Genomic DNA, 25,795 nt, shown 5'->3' with positions numbered 1-25,795 from the left:
AGCGGACTCGATAATTCTCTCGCCTCGGTGCCCACTCTGATCAGCGATCACACTCGGCAACTCTGGGCATTAGCTTGCCTCATCTTCACTAACGGCCCCACCAGACCGCCGGGGATGCCTGGTCTCACCCTGGAGATACCCAATAAGGAACCATCTCTCAGGGAAGCCAGGAAGGGTTTCACAGCGGTCGAAGCGCCTTGGGACCCTACGGGTAAGTAGTGCGCTATATAAATGCCTATACATACATACATACATACATATGCCCTGGGCACCTATAGTGCTCTGTACAGGGGCTGATAAGGTGACCCAAGCCAATCTAGTTATGCACCTAGGGTACATGGAATCCATTTTACAGAGAGAGCAGATAGCCTGGGGCCCTGATTAGCAGGGAACCAGGCCAACTAAGTCGAAAACCAGCTAAACACAAGGCAAAAAATCTGGGGTAACCATAGTCAGGTAGCCACCTTCCTACACGGGGACTACACTCAAATCCTTTCAGGACCTCAGCTCCGAATTCAATATGCCCAAGACCCAATTTTTCAAATACCTCCAGTTCCGCCATGCACTCGCACCGAGCCTAGTGGGGATGGACCAGCTTCCCGAATTCAGCCCAGTGGAGGCCAAGCTCTTCATGGGGGACCTGGGAGATAAGAAAGTTTCCCAAATATATCGAACGCTGGTTACGCACTGCTCTTCTTCTCTCCTATCACTGAAGGCCTCCTGGGAGACTGATGTTGGCCCATTGGATGAGGATGATTGGAGGGAGGCCCTTGAGTCCCCCCGTGGGGCTGCCATAGCTGTACGCCTCAGGTTTATACAGTTTAAATACCTACATAGGGCATATTACACTAGGGAGAGACTGTGGAGGGCGGGCCTCATTGCCGCCCCGGAGTGCTTGCGTTGTGGAGCGGAAAGAGGAACGCTACTGCATACGGTGTGGTCTAGTGTGGATCTGACCCGGTTTTGGAATGGGGTGTGGAACTGTCTGTCGGAGGTGCTGGGGTGGGACCTCCCTCGTACGCCCAGACTGGGCCTCCTCCATGTCCTGGAGAATGTGGGAGGCAACATCTACAAACGCCACCTCCTGTTACTAGGGTTGGTTGTAGCTAAACGGGATTTGGCGAGAGCCTGGAAGAGCGACCGTGCCGCCCCCCCCCCCCCCCCCCCCTCAGCGCCTGGAAGGCGGGATTAGATTTTCTTATGGGGCTGGAATTACCTGTGTTTGAGGCCAGGGGGTGCCCCGGAAACACTATAAGATCTGGAAGCGGTGGGCAGACTACAGGGGGCTGAACCTGGATCCCCCAGTTGACATAGATGATGTGCCACCTCCGGATGGGGACCTTGGGACCTAGGACGATGTCTGACGCCTGCATTGCTTTACCCATGTATTTGGTGAACTGTGAACACGTGCACTGGGTTAGGGTGGGATAAGGGGTGGGTAGCCGGGAAAGGGAGTTGGGGTATGTTTATTGGGGGTTGGTGGGACATGGGATGGGGAGGGGGGTGATTCAAAGTGTAGGGCTTCTGGTCATTCTACTATTTGTCTATTGTGGACAGTATCCTCCTGATTGTGGAGAACTGTACCTATGCTTGCCTGAACTTTCAATAAAAGCGGTTCTGAAAAAAAAATAGACTAAATGTTTGCTCCATGTGTAATACGAACCTACCTCACATATAGGGTACACGTGATCCCTGACTTGCCTCTCAGTTTACTGTCCGCTTTGTAATCAATAACAAGCAAAGATTTGTTCCTAAAGGAATAATTTTACGTTATTTATAATTTCAGATTTGCCACAATATTGAACATGAAATCACAGTACTCAAGAGTCAAATTCACAAAAAACTGTTTCTTTTTTATATATCAAATTTTTCAAACATATATTTTTTCATTTGCATAAATCCTATTCCATATGTCCATCCATGTACGGCAACAAAAATCTGCACTGCTATTCAATTTTAGACACGTGCAGTACACTTTTGACACTTTTCTCAAATATATGGACAATATTTACAAATCAGCCATATATACATTATTTAACATTTATATACATATTTGCAAACCATTCCGTGATAATAGTATATACAAAAAAGCGTTGGTGTCGTCGACGTTTCGGTCTCACATAAAGCCATTCATCGAGGCCATCATCAGGACATGTGTTGCACCATGAATAACAACTATTTGCCCACGTTCTTTAGTCCTTCTGCCTTTATTGATGTAAATTACACAGCAGTAACGAAAGCCCCACAGTTTGCCATCGCAGTATTTGTGTATAGAAGTGTTTAGAAATACACTTCAGCCTTGTCCGCCCTCTCTCGTCAGGAACATCGACACTGACGCTTTTTTGTATATACTATTATCATGGAATGGTTTGCAAATATGTATATAAATGTTAAATACTGTATATATGGCTGATTTGTATATATTGTCCATATATTTGAGAAAAGTGTCAAAAGCGTACTGCACGTGTCTAAAATTGAATAGCAGTACAGATTTTTGTTGCCGTACATGGATGGACATATGGAATAGGATTTATGCAAATGAAAAAATATATGTTTGAAAAATTTGATATATAAAAAAGAAACTGTTTTTTGTGAATTTGACTCTTGAGTACTGTGATTTCATGTTCACTATTGTGACAAATCTGAAATTATAAATAACGTAAAATTATTCCTTTAGGAACAAATCTTTGCTTGTTATTGATTATACCCAGTTCCTTAGGACTATTGGGTTGCCCTATTGTTTTTTGCATTGTGATCAAGGCAGGGGGAGGAATGTCTCTCACTGCATGTTTAAACACTCACTTTTAATAAATACATTACAGAAGCATGATGTAGATCACTGTCATTTACAGACAGTACAATTCCAAGAAATGGCCACAAACCTTCCCATTACCTTGCAGCTTTACTGATAAAACTATAGAGTGTATTAACAATAATGTGTGAAAATTCTGTTTTAGGAGCATATTTATCATTTGCGTTTCACAAAGTAAAGTGTTCTGATTTGTTTTTCATCCTATTGAAATATTTCTTTTCATCACACAGCAGTGCTAAAAATGGTCTTTCATAACTACTGAAACATATTTTGAAATGTTTGTACAGTTGAGTTATTAGCTATTTAAATGTGTGTTTGGAAAAACATCCTTTAATTTCACAGGCTGTACAGCAGGTCGAACAGTCCACCCTACGCAATCCAGGAACTCTGCAGTCAGAGAAGGAAAACGAATTGTAAATTGACTTCTAACCTCTGCCTCTAAACACAGCAAATGTCACAAGATAAAAACAAGATTTAAAGGCATCTCTTTTGCTCTTCACTTTCTGAGTGAACTGAACACCTGTTCTTTGTCACCTCGCCAGGACGTGCGAGGAGTAGGTCCTAAACACAGCTCAATCTGATCACATCTGACTCGCTTTAGGGAGTGGGCGAGTAGATGTTTCAAGGCCTGCCTCATGCGCTCACCTTCATACCTACTCCGTTCTTGTCACGTGGTGCTACCTCACTTGCAGGGTGTGCTCTCTTCCAGCATCCCATCCACGGTGTCCTGTAACGGGGTCTTGTTTCTTTCTGCAGAAGAGCTCTCCTCAGATGCCCTTGGCACTGCAGGCTGGTAGCCTGGCACCCGGACAGATGAGAGGGTCTTTGTCACTTTCGGTGGGAGTTGCTGGTGGTGGGTAAGCCACGATGGAGCAGGAAACAGACCCTCCACCGCGAGGGAGAGCAGGTACTGACCCGCACTTCACTGAAAGGGGATATGTGTGTGTTTTTTGTGAGTAAGATGTGTTGTTTCCTCTGAGAGAACAAGGACATGTCTAATTAGGCCTCTGAGAGAGGTTTACAATTTCTTTGAAGGCGGCAGAGGATTGTGTATGACCTGCTCAGCATGTGGTGGGTGCTAGAGACATATCTGAGACCCCGCTACGCCCAGCTCGGGTTTGTCATTACATCATTATTCAATGGGACCAGCTCTGCCATCCCAAGCAGCCCTTGCCAGCCCTCAAGCTGTGGAGGAGTCTCCAGTACACCAGCACCTGTGGTTGCTCTTGTACAATCGTGTCGGATTCCTGATCAGCTGTGTGTTCACATTGTTTCGAACCTCAGGCAGCCTAGCAATGTTTCACATGTTTTTGTCAATTATTCACTGTCTTCATTTGTTTGTTATGTTCATTATAGTTATTTATGTAGTATTTGTATAGCTCAAACCACTGGGTCATAGACAAAGATGCAGTCTACCTGTGATTGAAGGGGTAGATGGTTTGTGGACAGACCCCCCAGGATTTTGCTGCTTTGAGTGGCAAATTTCGTGGCACAAAAAGTAACATTTTCGCCCCAAAACCTCAAAATGTGCAGTATTTTTGCAGTGGGCAAAGAATGCACCTGCAACAAAAATGTCAAAGGCTTGTGCTCTGTCACGGCTGCAGATTCTCCAGGAGCCCAGCGACTGGAATCGGAGGGAGTCTAATGTCAGAGATTAAATTACTATAAGAAAACCTGCTCTTTTTGGCATCAGACAACCTATGCGTGCAGGGCAGCAGGGGTGGGGGGAGGGTGGTGGCATAGAAGGTTGAGGGTTGGTAAAAAAACCAATAGGAGACATGTGGGAGGTTAGGGCTTAGTCCGCAGGGGGCACGCAAACGTGAGAGGCGCAGGCTAATTGCTCAGAAGGGGGCTAGCTGCATTTCAGAGGCAGGCAGGAGAGGCATTTAACACCTCTGCTGCCTGCTGGCCTGTTGCTCACCCTCTCGATTCTGAATCTTCCAGATTGGACCCTTGGACTAGGTGTTGTGTTTCCATATGTGCTGACCTGATCCTGAACCAAAAGTTCTGTTTCACAGCAGGAGTTCTGGTCTTTGAGGTGGGTTTTGTAGCAACCTAGAGCATCTTTTACTCGTTTTGTTTGAAAAACTTTATTCTATTCTTGTGAATCATAAAAGTACATGTTTACAATAATAAAACGGCGCTCAAAAAGTTATTCCATATTACTTTTTACACATACTAAGTATAAACAAACAGCATATAAAATTTCATAGCAGGGTTTTCTATAAGCTGCCATTTTCTTTATATCAATCCAAGGGTGTGAAAATAAATAAATAACTGAAAATTGCTTGAGGCCCTATTTCCCAATTACCCTATCACAATTCATATATTTTCCTGATTCGCAAAACAGTTCTAATAAACTTTAACAGCGCAACATGTGACGGCATTGGGCAAAGAACGTAAATAATTAAAACCATCGTGATATGAGCAAGGGGCGATTACCCTCCGGATAGGCCTAATAAAACAAGCCCTTATATCTTCATATAAAGTGCTAAACAGCATAAAGTGCATTGTGCTTTGTCCGGCTACGTTATTACAAGGACAGGGAGTCAGTTTCTCACTCCAACTCACCTGATTGGGAAAAGCCACAAGAAAGTGCAACGTGCAGAGACGAAACCTCGTCAGAAGGAAACAGGAATGTGTATGAGTGCTGAAAGACAAATACAATTGTTGCAGATTTAGCGGCCCATGGGATGGGGTCTCATCGTCCAGGTTAAATGTGACTAACTCATAATAGGCATCATTTTTAATCATTGATTTTATATTAGATGGTGTGCCATCAGGATTTTCAAAATAATTTCCTAGGCTAATCTTACTTAAAGCATTTTTGACTTAACAAAGCCTGGGAATGGACGATACGTTTTCTAAACCTAAACACTCCCTTATAATCGCTCTGGTAAATGATAATTCTTCCGATGACCACACTTTCCCCCATAAAATTAGGGGTGCAATTTTAACTCTATCTTCCACAAAATCCAGTGCCGCTCAGAATGACAACATTTTGTAGGAGAGCTAATGGGAACCATCAGCAATCTTCTTATGAATTTGTTTTCCAAAATTTGTCATTGACTGGTTTTTGGGCTTCCCAATACTCCTGCCCCATAAGTTGTAACTGACCGTCATTTTGATTTATATAAGGTAAGAATTTCTGCCACTGGCTTATGTCCTAATTGGCACACAAAGCGAAACAGGCCCTCTATAATTCTACTGGTCTGTTGGGCCCTAGTGGCAATCAAGTTGTCCCAGTTCAATTTATTGTTAAAAGCATTCCCTAAATATGTAAAAGAAGGGACCTTTCCAATGGTTCTCCTAATTACCACAAATGTTCTTGTTTTAGTATTTTTAGGGCCACAGACCATGATAAAAGACTTATTAAAATTGACTTTGAGATCCAAATCCGTCATAAAATCAGTGAAAGCGATCAGGGCTTTTTGAAGACTATTAGCCGTTAAGACGTGTCATCTGCGTATGATAACAAGGGAACCAAGTTTCCTCCTACAGTCGTATAGTCGAAGTGCTGCTCTATTAGGAATTTCTCCACCCCATTTGTATATAAAAAGAATAGAAAGGGGACCAAAATGCATCCCTGTCGTACGCCCTCTGTGGATGCGATGGACCTAGATTTTTCTTCTCCTGGTCCATAACGTATAGAAACAGAGGTAGATGAGTGCATCCTATGTAAAAGGGTAATAGGTGCCTCCTCAAAGCCCGTCTTTTCCATCAGTAGCCACAGCTTCCCCCGATTAACTGTGTCAAATGCACTGGATAAGTCCATGAAGGCCAAGCGGATCGATCCTTTCTTGGCCTTCATGGTGCATCTTCAGTTAAGTGACGCGATTCCGAGTTTTCCAGCTTGGACCCTTGGACTAGGTGTTGTGTTTCCATATGTGCTGACCTGATCCTGAACCAAAAGTTATGTTCCACAGCAGGAGTTCTGGTCTTTGAGGTGGGTTTTGTAGTAACCTAGAGCATCTTTTACTCAATTACTATTTTTAAAATCGGTTAGAGTGGAGGGAGTAAATAAAAGAAAATGTCCCATTTACTTCTCTTTTCCATACATTTACATTTTTCTGTGGTTTTGTATTGAAAGGTATTGATAACTGATACTGATATGATTAATTGATTGGTTTTCGGTTCCTTGATTACGTGGCATTTATCGATTCAGAGTCTGTTTTAAAAGAATTAAGTGAGTTGGCCATTCAGTGGCTATTACTCGCCCCCTAACCTGCCTTGCGGTGAGCCTGGTGCTGAGACCCTCACCTTCTTGCCCTGCGGTGATGCACACACCATTGGTAAGCCTGGAGGTTGGGTCCCCCCTATCTTTTTGACTCCAGGCTTTCAAACTCATTGGTGAACCTGGTGCTGTGGCCCCTCAGCCTCTGGTCCTGGTCTGATGCAGACATCAGTGCTAACTCTGGCCCCCCTGGTTCCCAGTGTGATGCAGACCTTGGTGTCAAGCCCTGGGCTCAGCCCCACCTCAGCTCCCTGGGGCTGTGGCCCCTCAGCCTCTGGTCCTGGTCTGATGCAGACCTTGGTGTCAAGCCCTGGCCTCAGCCCCACCTCGCCTCCCTGGTGCAGGGCTTCAGGATATAAGATGATTCCCTGCTGCTTGTGATAGTGATTCGATGCCCTCTGTTATTCCAAACCTGCTCGCAGTGCAGTCTGTCGCTGCTGCCCTGCAGGTGAGCTCTGTCCTCAGAAGGATGCTCACCGCCCAATACTGACCAAACTAGAGCTCCTGGGACGACATGCCTTGTACTCCCTGGGGACATCAAAGTATAGAAACATCCCTCTGTGACGTGTTTGTTCTTTGCTAAATAGAGGTGAGCGAAAGTGCTTTTCAATCAGGCCTATATTATGTTAAAATGTAAATGGACATTTCTCAGAGTGGCTGCCATCAGGCCACAAGTCGAGGGCTCACAGAAATATTCTAAACTTGTCCCGGTGTAATTTTCGGACGCCAGACACTAAGGCCATACCCAGGACAAGTGAGACCCTCATCCGCGCCTCCCAAGGCCTCCCTAGAGACGCTCAGGCCATACCCAGGACAGATGAGACCCTCATCCGCGCCTCCCAAGGCCTCCCTAGAGACGCTCAGGCCATACCCAGGACAGGTGAGACCCTCATGTGCGCCTCCCAAGGCCTCCCTAGAGACGCTCAGGCAATACCCAGGACAGGTGAGATCCTCATGTGCGCCTCCCAAAGCCTCCCTAGAGACGCTCAGGCCATACCCAGGACAGGTGAGACCCTCATGTGCGCCTACCAAGGCCTCCCTAGAGACGCTCAGGCCATACCCAGGACAGGTGAGACCATCATGTGCGCCTCCCAAGGCCTCCCTAGAGACGCTCAGGCCAAACCCAGGACAGATGAGACCCTCATCCGTGCCTCCCAAGGCCTCCCTAGAGACGCTCAGGCCATACCCAGGACAGGTGAGACCCTCATCCGCGCCTCCCAAGGCCTCCCTAGAGACGCTCATGCCATACCCAGGACAGGTGAGACCCTCATGTGCGCCTCCCAAGACCTCCCTAGAGACGCTCAGGCCATACCCAGGACAGGTGAGACCCTCATGTACGCCTCCCAAGGCCTCCCTAGAGACGCTCAGGCCATACCCAGGACAGGGGAGACCCTCATGTGCGCCTCCCAAGGCCTCCCTAGAGACGCTCAGGCCATACCCAGGACAGGTGAGACCCTCATGTGCGCCTCCCAAGGCCTCCCTAGAGACGCTCAGGCCAAACCCGGGACAGGTGAGACCCTCATGTGCGACTCCCAAGGCCTCCCTAGAGACGCGCAGGCCAAACCCAGGACAGGTGAGACCCTCATGTGCGCCTCCCAAGGCCTCCCTAGAGACGCTCAGGCCAAACCCAGGACAGGTGAGACCCTCATGTGCGCCTCCCAAGGCCTCCCTAGAGACGCTCAGGCCAAACCCAGGACAGGTGAGACCCTCATGTGCGCCTCCCAAGGCCTCCCTAGAGACGCTCAGGCCATACCCAGGACAGGTGAGACCCTTATCCGCGCCTCCCAAGGCCTCCCTAGAGACGCTCAGGCCAAACCAAGGACAGGTGAGACCCTCATGTGCGTCTCCCAAGGCCTCCCTAGAGACGCTCCGGCCATACCCAGGACAGGTGAGACCCTCATCCGCGCCTCCCAAGGCCTCCCTAGAGACGCTCAGGCCAAACCCAGGACAGGTGAGACCCTCATGTGCGCCTCCCAAGGCCTCCCTAGAGACGCTCAGGCCAAACCAAGGACAGGTGAGACCCTCATGTGCGTCTCCCAAGGCCTCCCTAGACACGCTCAGGCCATAGCCAGGACAGGTGAGACCCTCATGTGCGCCTCCCAAGGCCTCCTTAGAGATGCTCAGGCCATACCTAGGACAGGTGAGACCCTCATGTGCGCCTCCCAAGGCCTCCCTAGAGACGCTTAGGCCATACCCAGGACAGGTGAGACCCTCATGTGCGCCTCCCAAGGCCTCCCTAGAGACGCTCAGGCCAAACCCAGGACAGGTGAGACCCTCATCTGCGCCTCCCAAGGCCTACCCAGAGACGCTCAGGCCATACCCAGGACAGGTGAGACCCTCATCCGCGCCTCCCAAGTCCTCCCTAGAGACGCTCAGGCCATACCCAGGACAGGTGAGACCCTCATGTGCGCCTCCCAACGCCTCCCTAGAGACGCTCAGGCCAAACCCAGGACAGGTGAGACCCTCATGTGCGCCTCCCAAGGCCTCCCTAGAGACGCTCAGGCCATACCCAGGACAGGTGAGACCCTCATCTGTGCCTCCCAAGGCCTCCCCAGAGACGCTCAGGCCATACCCAACAGGTGAGACCCTCATCCGCGCCTCCCAAGTCCTCCCTAGAGACGCTCAGGCTATACCCAGGACAGGTGAGACCCTCATGTGCGCCTCCCAAGGCCTCCCTAGAGACGCTCAGGCCATACCCAGGACAGGTGAGACCCTCATCCGCGCCTCCCAAGGCCTCCCTAGAGACGCCCAAGCCATACCCAGGACAGGTGAGACCCTCATCCGCGCCTCCCAACGCCTCCCTAGAGACGCTCAGGCCATACCCAGGACAGGTGAGACCCTCATCCGCGCCTCCCTAGAGACGCTCAGGCCATACCCAGGACAGGTGAGACCCTCATGTGCGCCTCCCAAGGCCTCCCTAGAGATGCTCAGGCCATACCCAGGACAGATGAGACCCTCATGTGCGCCTCCCAAGGCCTCCCTAGAGACGCTCAGGCCAAACCCAGGACAAGTGAGACCCTCATGTGCGCCTCCCAAGGCCTCCCTAGAGACGCTCAGGCCAAACCCAGGACAGAAGAGACCCTCATGTGCGTCTCCCAAGGCCTCCCTAGAGACGCTCAGGCCATACCCAGGACAGGTGAGACCCTCATCCGCGCCTCCCAAGGCCTCCCTAGAGACGCTCAGGCCAAACCCAGGACAGGTGAGACCCTCATGTGCGCCTCCCAAGGCCTCCCTAGAGACGCTCAGGCCAAACCAAGGACAGGTGAGACCCTCATGTGCGTCTCCCAAGGCCTCCCTAGACACGCTCAGGCCATACCCAGGACAGGTGAGACCCTCATGTGCGCCTCCCAAGGCCCCCCTAAAGATGCTCAGGCCATACCTAGGACAGGTGAGACCCTCATGTGCGCCTCCCAAGGCCTCCCTAGAGACGCTCAGGCCATACCCAGGACAGGTGAGACCCTCATGTGCGCCTCCCAAGGCCTCCCTAGAGACGCTCAGGCCAAACCCAGAACAGGTGAGACCCTCATGTGCGCCTCCCAAGGCCCCCCTAGAGATGCTCAGACCATACCTAGGACAGGTGAGACCCTCATGTGCGCCTCCCAAGGCCTCCCTAGAGACGCTCAGGCCATACCCAGGACAGGTGAGACCCTCATGTGCGCCTCCCAAGGCCTCCCTAGAGACGCTCAGGCCAAACCGAGGACAGGTGAGACCCTCATGTGCGCCTCCCAAGGCCTCCCTAGAGACGCTCAGGCCATACCCAGGACAGGTGAGACCCTCATGTGCGCCTCCCAAGGCCTCCCTAGAGACGCTCAGGCCAAACCCAGGACAGGTGAGACCCTCATGTGCGCCTCCCAAGGCCTCCCTAGAGACGCTCAGGCCATACCCAGGACAGGTGAGACCCTCATCCGCGCCTCCCAAGTCCTCCCTAGAGACGCTCAGGCCATACCCAGGACAGGTGAGACCCTCATCCGCGCCTCCCAAGTCCTCCCTAGAGACGCTCAGGCCATACCCAGGACAGGTGAGACCCTCATCCGCGCCTCCCAAGGCCTCCCTAGAGACGCGCAGGCCAAACCCAGGACAGGTGAGACCCTCACGTGCGCCTCCCAAGGCCTCCCTAGAGACGCTCAGGCCAAACCCAGGACAGGTGAGACCCTCATGTGCGCCTCCCAAGGCCTCCCTAGAGACGCTCAGGCCAAACCCAGGACAGGTGAGACCCTCATGTGCGCCTCCCAAGGCCTCCCTAGAGACGCTCAGGCCAAACCCAGGACAGAAGAGACCCTCATCCGCGCCTCCCAAGGCCTCCCTAGAGACGCTCAGGCCATACCCAGGACAGGTGAGACCCTCATGTGCGACTCCCAAGGCCTCCCTAGAGACGCGCAGGCCATACCCAGGACAGGTGAGACCCTCATCTGTGCCTCCCAAGGCCTCCCTAGAGACGCCCAAGCCAGGGGCGGATTGGCACTGCGGGCACTCGGGCATGGGCCGAAGGGCCGGTGTGCCAGTGCCCTCTGTGGGCCGTTTTTTTTCTCCCCTTTCCCAGTGCTCTCTGTGGACTGGGAAAGGGGAGGGAAAAAAAACGCCCACAGAGGGCACTGGGACAAAGACAGAAAGGAAAGCAGCTTCGCCGGTCGGCCGTGATCATCAGCTGTGGCCTCCTTCACCCCCTGCCATGCACAGCAATCACGCAGAGGGTGGGCTGGGGATGGGTGATTGTGTGGCCAGAATCGGCCTCCCTGGGGGCCAGGTGTTGCTCAGTCCTTTGACACATTTTCACCTCGGCCCCCCTGGGGCCCACGCAGCCCAGAAACAGTGTTTGTTTTAACACCTCGCCCACAGCCCTTCACATGCAGGGCATAGTGGGCGAGGAAGAGAGGAAGAATGGGTCTCGCAGTAGGGGCCAGGTGATGTTTGGAACGAGCACATCCTCACCTCAGCCTCCCCCTGGCTACCATGGATGACCCAGCAGCTTTACTGCTTTACTAGCCTTACTGCACGATTAACCACTTTCCTACAGGCCTTAAATGAGATTGTGCAGCACAGGCCGAGAAGTTAAGCATTTGTGACCACCATCTCTGGACTGTCTTGTCGTAGCATGACCCTGGTGATAGCAGCTTTTTTGTGTTACCCTGCTAGGACATTAATCTGAGGCCCTGGAGGGCTGGGGAGGGCTGAGTAATTAACTAATAGCAGGGTCCTCGCTGCTGTTCAGGTGCTCCTGCGCTGGAGGGCTGATTAGGTTAGCAATAGCAGGGTCCTCGCTGCTTTTCAGGTGCTCCTGTGCTGGAGGGCTAGAATAATTTTGCAATAGAAAGGGGCCTGGCTGTTTTATTAGTTGCTCAGCTTTTAGGCCATTGTCACCTTGGCACTGTGTCCTTCACAAGAGCAGTATCCTCCCACTTACATTCCTTGTGTGTGCATGGGCATATATGGCCTGATACCAGAGTTGCAGAGATGGGGAATCATGTTTGAGTCCCAGCATCTGCTCAACACCCTGTGATTCTGGGCAGATCACTTCATCACCCAGGCCCTTAAATAAAAAATCGGATCTTGAGTACTGTAATCGGTGCTCATGAATAGAACTCAGGTCTGGTTTTCTAATGTTGTGGATTTCTGATTAATGTGATTAGAGTCAAGGACATAGCTGGTTGGGAAAGAGTATCTAACGACATTGTGCAGGTTGTTAAGACTGCAAGTAAGTATTCGGTTTTCAGAACTACAGCACTCCTAGTCTTTACCAATGTTACTGGCTCTTTAAGCTTTAAAATGCTTAATTTACTAAATATTTCTCTACAAAATTGACCTCAAAGAGTAACTAAATGATATTTCATGGAAGGGCACGCCCCTTGAATGTAGGGCACGCCCCTTGAATATGGGCCACGCCCCGCGAATGTGGGCCACGCCCCGCGAATGTGGGCCACGCCCCATGAATGTGGGCCACACCCCACAAATGTGTGCCACTTTTTTCGTCAGTGCCCGGGCCAAATTGTGATCCCAATCCGACCTTGGCCCAAGCCATACCCAGGACAGGTGAGACCCTCATCCGCGCCTCCCAAGGCCTCCCTAGAGACGCTCAGGCCATACCCAGGACAGGTGAGACCCTCATGTGCGCCTCCCAAGTCCTCCCTAGAGACGCTCAGGCCAAACCCAGGACAAGTGAGACCCTCATGTGCGCCTCCCAAGGCCTCCCTAGAGACGCTCAGGCCAAACCCAGGACAGAAGAGACCCTCGTGCGTCTCCCAAGGCCTCCCTAGAGACGCCCAAGCCATACCCAGGACAGGTGAGACCCTCATGTGCGTCTCCCAAGGCCTCCCTAGAGACGCTCAGGCCAAACCCAGGACAGAAGAGACCCTCATGTGCGCCTCCCAAGGCCTCCCTAGAGACGCTCAGGCCAAACCCAGGACAGAAGAGACCCTCATGTGCGTCTCCCAAGGCCTCCCTAGAGACGCTCAGGCCATACCCAGGACAGGTGAGACCCTCATGTGCGCCTCCCAAGGCCTCCCTAGAGACGCTCAGGCCATACCCAGGACAGGTGAGACCCTCATGTGCGCCTCCCAAGGCCTCCCTAGAGACGCTCAGGCCGGGTAAAGGAGGGGCAGGTGTGGCCAGGGTTAGTTTCTCCTCTGATGATGTCACAAGAGCTCGAGGCAGAGCTGAAAGGGGAGATGGGCCAAGGAATGACGTCAGCCATGACGTTATTCAGTTAAGAATTAACACCCATACCACATCCCTGTCTACTAGCGCGTGAGCGCAGAGTATCTTTTTTTCTACTTCCTGGTGATGCCGAGAAGGCCAATAAGCGCTCTTCTTCCTGACCTAAAAGCATCTTTCTGCGGCATTTTACTAGCAAAGGCAGAGAGTCGAAATCACTAGGCCACGACGTGGTAATTGGCAAAGCAAGTGGCCAAAACACTGTGCCTCGTGAATGAACTCTGACCTCCCGAGCCTTCTCTGCAGCTGTCTTCATATCGCTTCTCAGGCGCAGCTCCCTGATGGCTGCTCCATGGCGCGCAGCGCTATGAGGACCTGGGTGGTGGAATAAACGTGAATCTGCATGCAGCAGCGGTTCCGCCTCTCCCCACAGGGTGGCGGTGTGGAGCCAGGCCCGGCTCATGTTCCCAGAAAAGTTCCATTATTAATGGCCCGGCTCGCTTTCTGTCCAGTAACTCTATATCCCAATTCAAAAAAGATTGTATTTCTTTATTTTTTTCTTCTTCATTCCATTGCGTGTACCTTTACGATATAGATTTTCAGAATTTGCCAAATGACAATGTAGCCCTTCCTCTGCTACCTGTACGAGGACACAGAACCCTCCCTCCTATTTGGTTCTGTTCAGTCTTTCTGGAGGTTAGGAAACTATTCCCAGTAACGTCAGTGTTTTTCTGTGACAGACAACGCGACAACATGTGCTGTTAAAACTCGTGTTAACAAGATCTGAGCCCAGGTGCGTTTAACTTGTTATTGTCAAAGGAGTTTGAGCATCAGAGGCGACCCTGAGGGGCGACCCTGAGGGGCAGGCAGTGGCTGATGCTGGGCTTGAGGGTCTGGGGGATGCGGTGTAGAGGCTGCCCCCTTGCTCTGAGAATATGTTTATTTATGCGTTTTTATATAGCGCGGACTTTACCCGAGGGTGTCAGAGCGCTTCACAATAGGAACAGAACTGATACATGAGTACATTACAAGTGAACAAATTACAAAAGCAAACGTTACATTACATGAGGCAAAAGTGACAATTGTGAGCAAACAAAATACATGAGGTAGCAAACGGTGCATTACAGGAGGAAAAAGTGACGTGTGCACGTTACAAAAGCTTACAAAGTACAAGTAGAGGTATAATACTGCAATAAATGGAGGGTACTCAAACACAAGAACAAACGTTACGCAGGCAATGGTGGCACTTGTGCAAGTATCTAAAGCAAACAAAATGTAAGAGGTTGCAAACAGTGTGTTACAAGAGAAAAGTGACGTGTGCATGTTACAAACGAGTACCAAACACAGGTAAAAGGGTAATACTGCAATAAATGGCAGACTCTCAAACCACAAGAACACACTGGGAAGGCACTTCCATAGTAATGGAGAATACACATTTTCTATAATAAAAGGTCTTCTTTCAGATGATAGAGAGGGCATGAATTAAATTTGAAAGTGTCTTTGAAGGAGGAGAACTTTGAGGTCAGTTTTGAAGGCCTCAGAGGAGGTGGTGGTCGGGAGCTGAGGCGGAAGTGAGATACAGATTCTCACTGCGTTGCCTGAAAAGGATTGGGCCATCGATCTTTCCTTCTTGAAAGTGGGAGGTTCAACCAGTAGATTTTCCGCATTTCGTGATGGTCTAGAGCCTCCAGAGAGTTTCAGTTTATTCACCAGGTAGCGAGGAGATGAGGAGTGCAAGGGTTTGTGGGTGATACAGGCAGTCTTGTAGATAGCTCTAGCCTCGATGGGAAGTCAGCGGAGGGTGGATAACATCGGTGTGATCTGGTAGCTTCTTTTGGCCCCATAAATGAAACAAGCTGCTGAATGGAGAACAGATCTAAGGGGGGACAAGTGGTATTTATATAATAAAATAATATATTTATCACTGATATAATGAATAAAAATATTTTATAAGAAAGTAATTGAAAATGAAACAGAAATAATGAGGAAATAAAAATATACTGAAGAAATGTTATAAACTAGTTTTGTTGTTGTTGTGTTTGAATAAAATTGTAAGATATAAACAATGTTGGTCAACGAAAATTAGATTGGTCATGAGGGAATTTTTTCTAGTATTGAGGACCAGCGATTGGACCAGGGTTTTAAGGTCATGCTCCGGGAAGAAGCGACGAATCCCCCAAAGAAGGCGCAGTTGGTATCGGGCAGTCTTTGCAATTGAATTAATGTGGGAGAGTAGATTGAGTTTTGTGTCGAGTATGACACCAATGGATTTTGCGCTGTCGACAATGATAGGTTTATTGTTCAGTAGATTCATCTGGTCCATCCATGATTGAACCGGGGGAGGAGAAAGTGAGGAGGAGAGGAGGAGGAATTCAGTTTGGGAGGGATTCAGAATCAGTTGATGTGTTGACATCCAGTTTTGAATGGAGTCCCGAGTAGAGCTTAGGACGGAGAGATCGAGAGTGGAGGCAACCTTGAGGTAGATTTAAGTGTCGTCTGCATAGAGATGATGTATGATGCCATGGACACCGTACTTGAGTTACACTAAAACTGCTCATTATATTATGATTTGTACCGATGACTTGCTGTTGTCAATAAAGATATTTTCCCCAAAAAAAGAAGAGATGATAGTGGACCCGGGATTTACTTAGGAGATTTCCCAGTGGTTCAAAATAGAGATTGAACAATGTGGGTGCAAGTATAGAGCCTAGAGGAACACCTTGACCCACCGCCAAAGGAGATGAAAGACTGTCCGCTATTTTGATCATTTGGGATCTATCAGAGAGGAAGGAGGCAAACCATTTAAGCACAGTGCCCTCCATGCCCATTCTCTGTTGAAGAGTGTTGAGGAGGGTGTTGTGATTGACAGTGTCAAAGGCTGAAGAAAGGTCAAGGAGAATTAGAAGACAAGACCCCCCTGAATTGAGTATCCACAGCGCGCCATCAATCACTTGCAGCAGGGCTGTTTCAGTGCAGCAGGTTTGGATGAAGCCGGACTGAAAATTGTCAAGAAGATCATTGTCCTTGATATGACGAGAGAGTTGTTTCTCAACACATCTTTCTGTGATCTTCGCAAGAAAGTGTAGGTTAGTGATGGGGCGAAAGTTGTTGAGGTCATTCGCTTCAGCAGTGGGTTTTTTAAGCAGAGGGGAGACCTGCCCAGTTTTGAAGGGAACAGGAAGGGAGCCTTCACAGAGGGAGAGGTTGACCAGAGTGGTCCAATAGGGTAGAGAATGGGTGTAGAAGTCAATGGCAATGGCACTAGGGATGGGGTCAAGAGAGTGGTTGGAGGGCTTTGTTTCGAGGATGCACTTGAGGAGGACATCTTCAGAGATGGGGTCGAAGTTCTGCAAATGGCTAGTGATTTGCGCTCCTCTGGAGGGGTAGGATGAGCGACCTGATCCACAAGTGATTTCGTTTTTTCATCAAAGAATACAGCGAAATTCGAAGCTTTCTTTGTAGAATCCTCCAACTTGGAGGTTGGGGGAGAGCAGTTAGTATTCTTGATGAGATCAAATAGTATTTTGGGTCTATTTTTGGCTGAGTCAAGGACTGGTCTGACCACCTCCTCATCCCATTCTCTCTTCACCTTGCACACTTTATAACTCTTGGCCAACCTAAAAGGGCTACCTCCTGGTTACGTGACACTAAAAATATTGACACCGTTTCCCTGTGTGAATCAGCTTTGCTGTCACTTCCAAGGCTAGACCCGAACCTAGATGTTGACAATCTCACCTGCCAATGCCTCTCAGTCCTTGCAGTCGAAATCAATAACGTCGCTCCTCTCCAAAGCAAAAAGAATAGGCTCATTCCCTCAGCACCTTGGTTCAACAAATCCCTCTATGAAGAAAGGAAGCACCTGAGACGTCTGGAGAAACAATGGAGGCAAGCGGCCTCCACCGATAATTTGGCCACGCTTCGTTCAGCAAGATCCATGTAGCTGGGGCTCTGGCATTTATTTGGCCCTGGCCTGGCGTCACGCTAATCTAAGCATGCCTGCAGAGGCCCTGGCTTGGTCATGACCGTCTGAGGTCCTGGCCTGCCACCTAAAGGGTGTCTAAAGCGTGCCCTCTCTGAGGGAAGGACTTCTGCCCATGTAGGGCGCCTTCTCTGTGGGCAGAGGCCTTCTGTTCATGGAGGGTGCCCCAAGCGTGCCCTCTCTGTGGGAAGGACTTCAGTCCATGGAGCGTGTCCCAAGCGTGCCCTCTTTGTGGATAGAGGGCTTCTATCCATGGAGGATGTCCCACGCGTGCCATCTTTGGACTTCTGTTCATGGAGGGTGCCCAAAGCATGCCCTCTTTGTGGACAGAGTGCTTCTGTCCATGGAGGGTGTCCCACGCATGCCTCTTTGTGGACAGAGGGTTTCTGTCCATGGATAGTGTCTCACGCGTGCCTCTTTGTGGACAGAGGGCTTCTGTCCATCGATGGTGTCTCACGTGTGCCTCTTTGTGGACAGAGGGCTTCTGTCCATGGATGGTGTCCCACGTGTGCCTCTTTGTGGACAGAGGGCTTCTATCCATGGATGGTGTCCCACGTGTGCCTCTTTGTGGACAGAGGGCTTCTGTCCATGGATGGTGTTCCACGCGTGCCTCTTTGTGGACAGAGGGCTTCTGTCCATGGATGGTGTCCCACGTGTGCCTTTTTGTGGACAGAGGGCTTCTGTCCATGGATGGTGTCCCATGTGTGCCTCTTTGTGGACAGAGGGCTTCTGTCCATGGATGGTGTCCCATGTGTGCCTCTTTGTGGGCAGAGGGCTTCTGTCCATGGATGGTGTCCCACACGTGCCTCTTTGTGGTAAGAGGGCTTCTGTCCATGGATGGTGTCCCACGTGTGCCTCTTTGTGGACAGAGGGCTTCTGTCCATAGATGGTGTCCCAAGTGTGCCTTCTCTGTGGGCAGAGGATTGCAGTCCATGTAGGGTGCCCCAAGCATGCCCTCTTTGTGAGCTGAGGACTTCTGTCCATGGAGGGTGCCCAAATGTACTGTCTCTGTGGGCAGAGGATTCTGTCCATGGACGGTGTCCCAAGCATACCGCCTATGTGGGCAGAGGATTGCGGTGCATGGAGGGTGCCTCAAGCGTGCCCTCTTTGTAGGCAAAGGGCTTCTGTCCCCGTCCTGGTGCCTGGTAAAAGGATGTTGTCTGCGCCATAAGGGCCACTGGGAATGGGCAGATTCATGTAATCCTTGATTTGAGGGGTCCCCATGCCCATAAATCACAGCCTTTTAGGTCACAGACGTGTGACCCTGTTATGCATATCACAATGATTTATTGCAATTGTGCAGCCATTTCCATCAGGTAGGAACAAACCACCAGCAAGGCGCCTAGGATGACATCCATGAGTATTATCACTCATTAAACAAATGCACAGGTATTCCTGAAACTCCTTCAGAGTGCTGCAAGCAGAACAGGAAGAGAGAAAGGGCCTTTTCCCAGACTCTGGATGTGCCAGTATTGACAGTCACGGTTTAAAAAAAATAAAAAATGCAAAAACATTGGACTTTCTATTTTACAAAGAGCAGATAGTTTATCTTAACATGCTAACACCATATATAATTGATATAACTGAGACGCCGGTGACTGCTCGCCCTCGCTACCAACCTGAGATGCCGGTGACTGCTCGCCCTTGCTAAAAACCGGAGACGCCAGTGACTGCTCAGCCTCGCTACCTCCCTGAGACGCCGGTCACTGCTCACCCTCGCTACCTCCCTGAGACGCAAGTGACTGCTCACCCTCGCTACCTCCGTGAGACACCGGTCACTGCTCACCCTCGCTACCTCCCTGAGACCCCGGTGACTGCTCACCCTTTCTACCACCCTGAGACGCCGGTGTCTGCTCACCCTCGCTACCTCCATGAGATGCCGGTGTCTGCTCACCCTCGCTACCTTCATGAGATGCATGTGACAGCTCGCCCTCGCTACCACCCTGAGACGCCAAGGCCTGCTCACCCTCGTGGAGGAGAGTAGGGTCTGCAATCCTATGATCACCCAGATTTTTTTGCTTTTGTTTCACTGGTTTACGACTTTCTCTGGCTGTGGGCCTGCCAATCAGACACACAGCCTAGCTGTTCTCTCGCTAAATTGACAATGTGTACCTTAGGTGCATTACCCAATTGGAACTGGGCCACCTTGTCAGACCCTGTAACTCAGGGCATCGGTGTACCCAGGGCCTACCAGGGGCTGAAGCATGTATTATGCCACCCCTGGATGGCCATCTAAATCTGACACAACTGGCTGCACGACAGCTGGGGCAAGGTGGTGTACTCGCCTTTGCTTTAGATATAGTATACCTATATCTAACCCTAAAATGGACACCCGAGTTCCTATCAGTCACTCCTATGGCAGGCCTTGACAATCCTGAAGGCAGAGTGCGTGGAATCGTGTGAATTGGCGCTCTGGCATGAGCCGAGCCCGGTTGCAGCTTGCGGAACCAAGTCCCAATGGCTGTTCCATGATAACGCGTACCACGTATTGCTAACTTCGGTATCGCGTTATCAAGACATGTCGAGTAAGGTGTCATACGAATCTGGATACTGACCCCTCACCAATGCTGGCGTCGGGGTTAGCATTCCACCCTTCTAGAGGGACACGACATGTACGTAACTGTGAACCCCGGTTAAAGTTAACTGAAGCCTCAGCTCCACAAAATGGATGCTGCCACCACAGACACGAGTCTGACCTCCTGCTGCTGGGAGTCCTTCCAGCGAGGAGAGCTTGGACAAAGGGTTTCCTGTCCGGGGCGGTGCTCGCACCTTCCCAGACAGGGTTTTGTGTATCCTGGGTAGGCAGGGCTTTACAGGAAGGTGACTGCGGAGTGGCACCCCGGTGCTCACTACGCATCTGCTGGCTAGAACCAGTTCCAGGGGCACCCCAGCCCCTGACCTGGGGAAAGTCCGGCATGGGAGAGGGGTGTAACCACCCCCCTTCCTGGTCCCACCCCTAGGGCAGGACCTAGTCGCGTACCCACCCCTTTCTTTAGGATAAAGGCAGGAGGGGGGACCCTTCCAAATGAGATCATCTTTGAATCAAGAAACTACTTTCTACGAAAGGAACTCTCGACTCTTCTCAAGATTTCTCCCTTGTGGCTAAGGAGTAGTCACCCTGCATCCGCAGGCACCATCTAAGAACTCTGCGGTTTGCTGCACGTCCTTCCTCAGGAATCCGACTGCCCAGCTCGACGAGAACCGGCTTCCCTGGCACCTCTGACCTCTACCCACATCGTCAGCTCAGCTGAGATCCGTGGGTGCGACGAGACCTCGAGGGACCGGCCATCTTCAGAACCTGCACGACTTCTAAACCAGCACGACCGCCGAGGGATCCTCTGGTGAGTGCTTTGGGGTCCGAGAAGCCCAGACCCTGAGCAGCTCCAGCACTGAAGTTCAGTCTCCCAGCATCTCCACGATCTGCGTGGGGCCCTTCTGCTTTTGCCGCGCATCACGTTGTCTGGCTACTAGCCCGCTGGCTTGTGGCCTTCTCGACGACGCCCGACAAACAACGCTGCTGGTCTGGTTGCTCCAGACTGGCCTTTGCTCCCTTCTGAAAGAAGAGCACCCCGGACCCTCCTGGTCCCCTCAAGACGCCATTTTAGGTCCACCACGTGGCCCTGAATTTGCCAAGGCTTGCTGCCCCAATCCTGGGCCCAGCGACGCCGACAGCATCAACCTTCGTGGGACAGCTCGCACCTCCATCCTGGTCGCCGACAACGCCTCCTGGTCCGTGAGACTGCAGAGCCTAGCGTCGCCCACTCACCTAGTCGAGGTGACGATCATCCGGTGCCCTCCTGGTACCCTCTGACTACTGGCTAGTAGTTACGAACTTGGTCCCCTCTGCTTTTAGGTGTCATCCATCTCTGATCCAGGCTTGGATCTCTACGAACTATCTTCACTGGTCGCCGGCCAGCAACTTCTTCCTTCCGGCTCCTGGTTCGTCAGCGAGGACTCCCGACGTCTGTAAAGACTTATGCAGCCACAGCCCCTGGGCTAGGTAACTTCGGCATTTCGGTGCCCGCATAGCCTCATTATCTAAGGGTCCAGAGTCACTGTCGCTTCCGACTTACCTTATCGGGTTCGCCCGGGAACACTAAACTTTCCGTGCCCTCTGGCATTTGTGTAGATTGTGCACTTGAAGTATTTTCCTAAGAGTTTTGTTGTGTGCTTAGTACCCTGTCCTCATAAAGAGTACAGGGCTGTTGTGATTCTAATAAATACACTGTTTATTTTCATAACACTTGTGTGGTGTCCTTTCACTTGGTGTTCAAGGGGTATAGGTGATGGTATAACAGCTGGCTTAACACGCCCTCTAGAGTTTAGCCCGAAGACTGCTCGTATCCACGCTACTAGGATAGCTGGTCTAAGGTTGACTTACAACCAATCACCATAAGGGTCGTTTGGACTGATGCATAGTGATCACTAGAATAGTGAGCACTGCATATCAGGCCAACTTCTCACATTGGTGAGCAGCGGTTGGGATTTGAGCTTGCTGTTGTTTTACCACGCGTATCCTAAGAATATCTTGTGAAAGATCGCATAAGTACTCCAGGTACATATAACTTAGCTTAGAATACTCTGAGTTCTACTGAACCAGCTGTTGTAGCTCCTCAAGGCTTAGCACACCTTGGCTACAACTCTTAGCAAGGGATCAGTAGGTAAACATATAGTGTAGGTAGGTGCATCACTTACACCACACTAGAAGCAGCATGTCAGACAAAGGAGGAAACTCCGAGTCTCCCCTTGTGTCAGTCGACCCTCCACAGGTCATGTCCAGATATGCTGCACTTAGCTTCCAAGAGATGCGACAGGTCTGTACATCCAGGAAGCTAAAACAGGGTGCGAACCCTACCATTCCTTTTCTGATTGGTCTCTTAGAGACTTATGATGCAAGGAGGGCTGGTAACACAGAACCTTCTCATCCAGATGGGAATATGCCTCCCCTCGAGGGAACCTTAGGTGACCCTGACCTTATCCATCTCTCTGCAGAAAGTGAAGAGGATGAGGATCTAGAGCCATCTGAGGATGAGGCAGACAAAGGTCCAGTAGTAGTTAGCCAGCTAACTAGGGACAACTTAAGCAGGCACGAGAATGGAACTAGGAGACCCCTGGGGCCCCTCTAAGGCCAGCTTAACATTGGGAACGGACGAGTTAGGTCTCTATCGAGAGGCTCTAATAGATCCGTTCGAACCAATGGCTCTCGAGGCTCTTCTCAAAGAGGGATGACATCCCCTCAGAGGAGAGTGTACGAAGCTAAAGTGAGGGAAGTCAATCTGAGGATCGAAAGGGAAGAACTTGCCCTGGCCAAAGAGAGACTCGCCTTTGCTAGAGAGCAAGAATTGAGTGGGGCAAACCCCACTGGTGGCAGCATTCCCCCAAGGGAAAACAGGAGTTTAGACACTAGGCACCTGAGTAAGATAGTGCCCCCCTTTAAGCAAGGGGATGATATCCACAAATTGATTACTGCTTTGGAGAGGGCCTGCACTGTACAGTGTGTCCCCCAGAGTCAGTGGGCAGCTATCTTGTGGCTCTCCTTTGAAGGTAAAGGTAGAGATAAGCTCCTCACTACTAGAGCTGAGGATGCTAACGATTACCAGGTCCTGAAGAACACACTGATTGATGGGTTCTGCCTAACCACTGAGCAGTACAGGTTGCTGTTCAGGGATACCCAGAAAACTCAGTCTCAGGACTGGTCTGATTTTGTCGATTGTGCCACTAAGGCTTTGGAGGGCTGGTTGCTGGGCAGTAAGGTTACTGATTACACAGGATTGTATAATTTGATCATGCGAGAACAGATTTTAAACAATTGTCAGAACCAGTCGTTGCATCAGCACCTTGTCGACTCGGATCTGACCTCTTCCCAAGAATTGGGAAAGAAGGCAGACAGATGGGTCAGAACAAGGGTTAAGCAAAACCAGGGCCAGAACCAGGGTGGTCAGAAGAAAGCAGACCAGAAGGGTAAAGATTCTAAGGGTGAACAAAATGACCAGAAGTCTTCGACAGGTCCCCAACAACCCAAAGAGGGGGGGGGTCAGGCTTCCCAGAAAAAGAAGAATTAAGAAGGCCAATCGAAAAGGTGGTGCCAATACTGTAAAAGTAAAACTCACTGGTTTAGTGAGTGCACCAAGAAAGGAGGGCAGACTCCTGCTACTGCAGCCCCTAAGGCACCTGTGCCCCCTAGTACAACCAGCAGTAGTAGTGCACCTCCCAAGGGACTAGTTGGGTTAACCTTGGGTTCTGAGGGGTGTGACAACCTAGTTGGCACACTCACTCAGGCTGTCCTTGTCTGTACAGGGGATGTGGATATGTCCCCTGATGTCAGTCCCAATACGTTGGGCAAATACCGACAGACGCCTTTAATCAATGGAAGAATGGCTCAGGCCTATAGGGACACTTGTGCCAGTGTCACCATGGTGACACCTAACTTTGTGGACCCTGGACAGATCATGCCAGGTACAGATTTCCTGGTGACCAATGCCAGCAACGTCACTACCAGTCATAGTATGGCGATTGTTGCTTTCTCCTGGGGAGGGGTAAATGGCCAGAAAAAGGTTGTTGTTTGTTCAGACTTCCCAGTGGATTGTTTGTTGGGCAATGATTTGGAGTCATCACAATGGTCAGAAGTGGAGCACAGGACTCACATGGAGATGTTAGGCTTGCCAGCACATGTGTTTGCTGTGACTAGGTCACAGGTCAGAAGGTGCCCCACTGAACCGGTGCTGGATCCTGGAACAATGGACCAGACACCTCCCAAGAAGAAGAGCAGTCGGGTTAAGGCATCGCCTTCCCCCTTGCCCCAGGTTGAGGATCAAGTCTCAGAGGAGGCTGACCTCCGAGAATTGCGGGAAACTGAACCTAAAGAACTCGAACTTGATCAAGTTGAGTTTCTGGGCTCAGGGGGACCCTCACGAGAAAACCTGGGGAAGGACCAGTTAGACTGCCCTTCCCTTGAACCCCTCAGACAGCAGGCTGCTGCTGAGGCTGCTGGGAACGCCACAGGTACCCACAAGGTATACTGGGAGGATGGACTCCTGTACACTGAGGCAAGAGACCCCAAGCATGGCATGACCAGGAGGCTGGTTATCCCCTTGTCTCAGCGTGGTTTCCTTCTTACCTTGGCCCACGAGATTCCCTTAGCAGGACACTTAGGCCAGACGAAGACGTGGGACAGGCTTGTCTCACACTTTCACTGGCCTCACATGAACGAGGAAACCAAGGAGTTTTGTCGCTCCTGTGTCACTTGCCAAGCCAGTGGTAAGTCAGGTGGCACAACAAAGGTCCCCCTTATACCAATGCCTGTGGTGGGGGTGCCCTTTGAAAGAGTGGGGATTGAAATTGTCGGTCCAATGGAACCCCAGACAGCATCAGGGCACAAGTTTATACTGGTGGTAGTGGATCATGCCACCAGGTATCCTGAAGCTATTCCCCTTAGGACCACTACAGCACCTGTTGTGGCAAGAGCCCTAGTTGGAGTGTTCTCCAGAGTGGGCTTCCCTAAGGAGGTTGTCTCTGACAGAGGTGCAAACTTCATGTCAAGCTACTTAACTGCTACGTGGAAGGAATGTGGTGTCAACTACAAGTTCACTACACCCTATCATCCACAATGCAATGGGCTTGTTGAAAGGTTCAACAGGACCCTAAAAGGGATGATTCACGGACTACCTGAAAAGCTCCGGCGTAGATGGGACGTCCTGATTCCCTGCCTTTTATTCGCTTATAGAGAAGTCCCACAGAAGGGGGTTGGCTACAGCCCTTTTGAACTTTTGTATGGACATCCTGTAAGAGGACCCCTGTGTTTGGTGAAGGAAGGATGGGAGAGACCTCTCAAAAAGCCTGCAACCAACATAGTGGACTATGTACTTGGTCTCCGCTCTCGGATGGCTGAGTACATGGAAAAGGCATCTGAAAACCTTAAGGCCAGCCAAGAACTCCAAAAAGCTTGGCATGACCAAAAGGCTGTCCTGACTGTTTATCAGCCTGGACAGAAGGTGTGGGTGTTGGAGCCAGTGGCCCCAGCAGCACTCAAAGACAAATGGTCTGGGCCCCACACTATTCTTGAGCAAAAGGGAGAGGTCACCTACCTGGTAGATCTTGGAACTCCCCGAGCCCCCACAGGGTG

The 25,795-nt window shown here is 50.6% G+C and overlaps 1 protein-coding gene across 2 annotated transcripts in view; it reads left to right on the top strand.

The window, feature by feature from the left end:
- The window catches only part of LIPE (lipase E, hormone sensitive type), a 300,019-nt gene that overhangs the window by 32,045 nt on the left and 242,179 nt on the right, over positions 1-25,795 (top strand). For both annotated transcript variants that reach the window (XM_086933059.1, XM_086933060.1), the window contains exon 2: positions 3,569-3,719. In XM_086933059.1, coding sequence (XP_086789185.1) covers positions 3,680-3,719 — 40 coding nt within the window. In that variant the 5' untranslated portion in view covers positions 3,569-3,679. The remainder of the gene's footprint in view (positions 1-3,568; positions 3,720-25,795) is intronic.

The sequence above is a fragment of the Lissotriton vulgaris genome, chromosome 7 (assembly GCF_964263255.1).
Source record: "Lissotriton vulgaris chromosome 7, aLisVul1.2, whole genome shotgun sequence".
Taxonomy (NCBI): domain Eukaryota; kingdom Metazoa; phylum Chordata; class Amphibia; order Caudata; family Salamandridae; genus Lissotriton; species Lissotriton vulgaris.
This window is presented reverse-complemented; position numbering and strand designations above follow the sequence as displayed.